Below are 6,686 nucleotides of genomic sequence, written 5' to 3' on the forward strand. Positions count from 1 at the left end.
CAAATTAAAAAATAAAAATATAATTATGATAGAAGATGCTTCTTTAAATACTCCTACAATAAAAAAGTCATTTGTAAAAAACATATAATTACACAAACTAAAATAGAGAAATTCAAACAAAACAGTCCATTTTCATAATTTAAGGGAGAAAACCACATTTTTGAAAGTCCAACCATTTTTTTTTTAGAGATGACACAAATAGCTGGAATAAATAAAACAAACCAAAAATGTTGAATTACATTTTTATTTAAATTCTGTCCTGAATCAGAACACGTGCAACAACTGAAACACAGAAACAACATGGCGTATTTACACGTGTGTGAGAGTGAGTGTGTGTTTTGTGTTAGCGTGCACAGGACAACCACACAAACGGACGCTTCGTAAAACGATTAAAAAAAATCGCAGAAACACAACATTTCCTACCCTGCCGTCACGTAGCTTAGCGGTTAGCATTGCTACTGACACTTCAACTTTCTCCGTCTCTCTGGGAGGAACGGAGGTTTTTGTTTCTCATGGATATCGCTGTTTTTGTAAAGCTAAATTAAAGAAGATTAATTCAAATTCGACAAAAATAATATTGGCTTTATGTCAGGTTTTTTTGGCTACTTTTTGTCAGAAATGTGAGATTAAACTGTAAAATGTCCAGCTGGATTACAAGGGAGAGCATACATTACAATACATGGCAAATATGGCAGTCGGACTACAGATACATGGAAGTATTATTTAAAAAAAAACATTTTCCAGATCAGTCACAACGTTTTTAACACCATCGCACAAAATGTGAGTGAAAATAGGAAGGAAAAAGCGGAAGAAATTAGAAAATCTAAGACTTTTTTCCAGATCCCTCAAGAGAAACAGAGTTAAAGTGCATCAACCAATCAGAAAACAACATCCAGAGAGAACATCCAATGAGCTGCGAGGAGAGGCGGGAGCAAGAGAAAACAACCAATCAGACGTCATTACTGGCAGTGACACGAGGGTCCAACGTTTGTAGTGATTTAAAACCTTGTAATTACTATTAAAGGCCATTAAATAAAAAAAAGACCTCATTTTGAAATGTGAGAGTTCAAAAAGTAATATTTTGTATCTCTTAATTCTAACATTGGAGAGATAGAAATGATATATTTAGTAACATCTTCCTTGTAAACACAAATTAAAACTGATCTTGTACGTGTGTTTACATTTTTAAAGTTAGTTACTGTGTGTGTGACAGTTAAATAATATTTAAATTATCAAAAGAAAGGTCTATCATTGTTTTGTAATACAATTATTATTAATATTATATAAGGTCTATTAAGGCTGTGTATGGACTTAAACGTCCACATTATCCGATACTAAATGTGAGTTTTCGGATGTTTTACTTTGAAAATATGGCAAACAACGTTGATTCAAAGCAACCAAACAATCACGAATATTTCACATTTCTATAAATTGTGTTTTTACCGACGTTTCTGTGTGTTATAAATCCGTATTTTTAGGTTTGATTCCCACCTAAAAGGAGGACCAACCTGCCGCCGCAGCCTCAGTCTGGTTTAGAAATCCACTTTCATGGTGATGGCAGCAGAATTGCAAATGTAAAAATAAAACATGAAAGGAAGTTTAATTAAAACATTATACACGGAAAGAAAAATGGCCAAAACAAGGCGTACAATCCCATCACGTTTATATAAGACACCTGTGTGTACAAGAAGTGTTTTATACTGAGAGGAAGAGGAAGAGGGAAGCAAAGGAGGAAGACATTATTGGTTTGACTGGAAACACCAACTCCAGTTCTTATAAACCTCGTTATGTTTGGCATTTTTTCAGATTTTAGAGGCGGATTTTTATTGTTCAAAATCACGGAGGATCTGAAAAACAACGCTATGTACACGCAGAGCTTTAAAAAAAGGTCTTGAACACAATTCAATGTTGAGGATTACGTCCTTAAAATAAAAAACATTCTCCAGCCTTCATTCTCTCAGATTTCATCAGGCTTCAAAACAAAATACACTCAAATTACAATATTTTAGATTCCTATTGCCAACGTCATCTGTATGTACAATTACACAAATATTCAACACTTAAAATAACACTCAATCTCATAGGGGGGGNGTCAGTCTCTGCTGCTCGGGGTCTTCGTTACAAAAATAAAACGTCTCCTCTGGTATCAAAATAGACGACAATCTCTTTCTCTCTCGGCGCCAGCGAACGTGTGGAATATACATTTTATATTTACATGCTAACGGCTAACGTGGGGGAAATAGGGACGCACAGTTTAGGGGGAAATACGTAATTGCGATTTTTAACGTTATTGGATTTTCTATTTTCTATTTATGCTAAAATAATCATGGTACAAATATTTTTCGTATGTCGGGACCACAAATGGTATTTTCCGAATGCTATGACGACACATTATTGGAGCTAATCAAATATAGCGTATGTTGATATCGTACGAGTCCGAATTGCGGTAAATTCCGATAAATTGTGCAGCCCCTAAAGGGAGGGATTCTTCGCTAAACTATCTCAGACTTTTCCTCGTCTTTCACACATTGCTTTGGTGGCGTTTGAACTCTGGGAATGGCAGCGAACACCGTTTAGTGGCGAGGTTCAGAAAAAGATCGTAGAGTCACGAGCGAAAGATCGGATATTTGATTGTCAGGGTTTAAAGGTTTTTTTTTTTTTTTAAAGGCAGCGTGAGGCTGGCAGACGGACGGACAGAGAAACAAAACAACGCTAAAAGGGTTTTACGTGTTTAAAAAAAAAAAGAATCATACGTGGTATTTTAACGCTAACTCTTTCTTTAGCCAGGCAGACACTACATAGATAAACCAGGATTGTAGACGTCACTTCCGACTCGTAAAATGTGCCAGATTTGCCGATTATGACACATCGGCGTACTTCTGATATTTACGTAGTTGTTAATTCTACGACAAAAAAAATCCCAATATGGCTAGCTTCAAATTGTCGTTTATAAACTCTACGCAATATTACATTTAACTAAAGTAGTATTTTTTTGATTATTTTTGGAAATGTTCGTAGCTGAAGACAAAAATAGGACTATATTTAACTGAATAAATATTTAATTTACGACTATTTTGACTCATTGCAATTGCGATAGGATTCACGATATGTGAGGGAATGAAGATTACAGCGTCTTTATTCCCATTTTTATGGAAAAATACATTAAAATTATCACAATTTTATGTTTAACAATGATCTGTAATTATTGTGTTTTCACATTTTGTCTTCATCAAATATTGCACTTTCTACTTTTTGGATATCGCAATAGCCCATATTACAATTCTGATATAATTACGATTAAGCCCTAGTTTAAATCAACTTTATCGGGAATTGTCCCTTGACAAAATCGACTAGGGTTTTTAAGTTAGCTTTAGCATTAGCTTTGCATCGAGGATTAACGTTTTTTGTGTATCGTTAAAATAAAAAAACAATATAAACATGCAGTGTCTGCCCAGCCTCGGGGATGTTTGTTTCCATTTAAATGACGTAGTTAGAGAAAGTAATTATTGATAATGTCCTCCATCATCTTGGCATTTCTCCCGACCCAAGCTGCAGGATTTGTGTAAAGTTTCAAACACTTATTTCCATCTTTGCTTTAAAGTCGTTATTATCTTTCCTATCACACCTTATATTATTTTGTACAGAGCTTTTGCCAGAACGTACACCCGAATACTGTCAGTTCTTCTGAAGATAGAGGAGCCTGAATTAAACCGACAGGCAGAAAGAGAAACAAAAATACTGTGAGAACTTCAATTCAATACTGCAGTCACTGAAGCTGTAATACTGCCACGACGAGTCGGCAAAACACCGGGAAAACAAACCTTTCAAGATAAAAGGCCTCAAGACATTGTTGGCCGGCAAATCAAAATGAGCGAAAACAACCACAATCAAACCTCCGCGAGGGGCTTCTGCTGAGCTGTCCGACCTGGAAACACCAGGTAACAGGATATTCCACAAAAAGGTCCAGAGAGCGGCAGAAACAAACAGGTACATCTAGATTTCAACACAACGTGGCGTTTGTTGTCCTCAAGCACGCATCAAAGATCCTCCAGTGTTTCTGATGAAGGATAAACCTTTTTGGCCGCTGATTTTCTCCGGATTGTACCCTTTTTTCGTGAGTACCGGAGAGTTAAAACGTGGCTCAGTGTGAATCCCGTCCGACCCTCGTTAGGTCCGTTGAGTAACGAACGTCCACCGTATTTGAAATGAAATTTAGAGGACCAGGAAATACGTTTTTGGACACATCCAGAGTTATATATTCCAGTCGGGAAACACGTGGTAAATCCAAGTGAACGCAATGGATAAAACCCAGGTCCAGTTCTGGTTCCAAACCCGTCAAATGTCCAGATAGAGACTCTGAAAGTGAAGCCAGGTCCTCTGAGTCCAGATTATAACCTACACTCACAGGTGTTACTAGACCTGTTCTAGTCCAAAGGGGGTCCAGATAAGTCGGTTGAGCGAGGTCCAAAGAGAAAACCCTAAACTAACTCTGGTTCTGGTTCTGAGCTTGGATCCCACTTCATTCAAAAGTCAGAGCTCTTACAGAGGTTTCCTTCCCAAATAAGTGTGTCTAAACAAAGCAGTTTATTCTCCTTTTCAATCTTTGTTCTCTGGAGGGTTTAAAATCCGAACAGTTCTGGTTTCAAACCCGCTAAGCGTCCAGAAAGAGACTCAGAAAGGGAAGTCAAACCAGGTCCTCTGAGTCCAGATTCAAACCAACACTCACAGGTTTATCCACACCGGGAACAACCTGTTCAAAGTCTAGTCAGAAAGGGGTCCAGGTCCAAAGAGAAAACCCCAAACTCTGGTTCCGGTTTTAGTTCCAACTTCAGTCAAAAGTCAGAGCTTTTAAAGAGTTTCCTTCCCAAATAAATCCGTCTCAACAAACCGTTTAATCTCCTTTTTAATCTTTGTTCTCCGGAGGGTTTAATTTGAACCTAATCACTGAGTTCTGGTTCAGGTTCGGCTCCTCTCAGGACTTTTCCCCTAGCTGGTTCTGCTCCCCGGTCCCCTCCTCGTCCGACAGACCCGTCTCCACGGTGATGACCAGCGACGCCACGGAGCTGCTCGCCATCGGCTGCAGATCGCCTGGAGAGAGACAGAGAATAATAGTTTCAAATGTGTGTGTGTCTGAGTGTGTGTGTGTGTGTGTGTGTGTGTGTGTGTGTGTGTGTGTGTGTGTGTGTGTGTGTGTGTGTGTGTGTACCTGTGAGTGTGTCAGTAATCATGGTAACAGGGCTGTCTCTCAGAGGGTCCTGGTAGTCCTGAGGCAATCCCACCCTCCTGACCCCGGGGTCCAGCAGCACGGAGGAGCCCCCCCCCTCACTGAGGGTCCCGTCGCTCGACCCCCCCGACACCACGGCCTCCAGAGCCAGCGCCCCCCCGACCCCCCCCACGGTCAGGTCGTAGTCCAGAGGGAGGTCTTCCAGACAGTCTGCGTTCAGCTGGAGAGAGAGGGAGCAGTTTAGAGATCCGTTTTAATTAACAGTTTTCAACAAGATAGCACGAAAAGAATCCTGAGAACAAAGACATCTGGTGAAGTGAAAAAGCAGGACAGACAGGAAATACAAATATTAAATCAACAAGACAGTTAAAGTAGAAAGAAAAGAACAGATATAATATGACAACACTCATTAGAACCAGTTTATCAACAAAAGAGGCTTAGCAGCCAATCAGAACACAGCATCCAGAGAGAAGAGCCAATGGGATGCGAGGAGAGGCGGGACCAAGAGAAAACAACGTATCAGAGGTCATTAGGGGTTCTGTGACACAAGAAATATATATTTTTTAATTGATTTAAATGACCTATATTAACTATTAAACCCTAATGCAAAAAGAAAATACATTATATGGTGATTCAAGATGTTTGAAACACATTTTCTTGACTGACTTAATGCAGATTCCTGAGTAAAAGCAGGTTGTAAAACTACTTTTGTGCTATTGCAATGCAGAAGTTGGAACTCTTCCTCAGTGTTTTGAAGCCACCCTGCAGCCTCTCTCTCTAATCAAACAGAATATATTGAATGGATGATGTTATATTAGAGACTCACAGCGATGCCGAGGGCTTTGAGGATGTTCATCTTGCACATGGGGCAGGTCCGGTGGTCCAGCAGCCAGGGGTCCACGCAGCTCTTATGGAACAGGTGTCTGCAGACAAACACAGCTTTAACTACTGAGAGAGTGTCTCTCTCTCTCTCTCTCTCTCTCTCTCTCTCTCTCTCTCTCTCTCTCTCTCTCTCTCTCTCTCTCTCACTCTCTCTCTCTCTCTCTCTCTCACTCTCTCTCTCTCACTCTCTCTCTCACTCTCACCTGCAGGGCAGAATTCGCACCACGTCGTTGGGCTTGTATCCCTCGATGCACACGGCACAGTTATCAAAGTCTCCCTCCGTCTCCTGGTCTCCTTTCCTGATGGTTCGGACCTGGAGCTTACTGATCGCCTTCTTCGCCGCATCGCCTAGGCGCCTCTGAGGGAGAGAGAGAGGGAGAGAGAGGAAGAGAGAGAGAGAGGGAGAGGAAAACACAACGTTACAAGTCGAAGTTCAATCCAGATTAGTGAAGAGTCGCTAACCGGTTAAAGCTAACCCCAGATTTCATTTCTTTTTGGAACGTAGTTTGTTCTCTGTTGTGTGTGTGTGTGTGTGTGTGTGTGTGTGTGTGTGTGTGTGTGTGTGTGAGTGTGTGTGTGT

The 6,686-nt window shown here is 40.3% G+C and overlaps 1 protein-coding gene across 1 annotated transcript in view; it reads right to left on the bottom strand.

Annotated features, from left to right (window-relative positions):
* Positions 1–1,581: 1,581 nt before the first annotated feature.
* The window catches only part of LOC104952163 (type II inositol 3,4-bisphosphate 4-phosphatase-like), a gene marked incomplete at its 5' end in the record, with an annotated part of 17,299 nt that continues 12,194 nt past the window's right edge, over positions 1,582–6,686 (bottom strand). The window contains 4 exons of the mRNA XM_010778926.1: positions 1,582–5,088; positions 5,207–5,444; positions 6,051–6,147; positions 6,310–6,473. Of these exons, the coding sequence (XP_010777228.1) occupies positions 4,973–5,088; positions 5,207–5,444; positions 6,051–6,147; positions 6,310–6,473 (615 nt within the window). The remainder of the gene's footprint in view (positions 5,089–5,206; positions 5,445–6,050; positions 6,148–6,309; positions 6,474–6,686) is intronic.

This window comes from Notothenia coriiceps, unplaced genomic scaffold, assembly GCF_000735185.1.
Source record: "Notothenia coriiceps isolate Sejong01 unplaced genomic scaffold, NC01 NC01_scaffold00019658, whole genome shotgun sequence".
Lineage (NCBI taxonomy): Eukaryota > Metazoa > Chordata > Actinopteri > Perciformes > Nototheniidae > Notothenia > Notothenia coriiceps.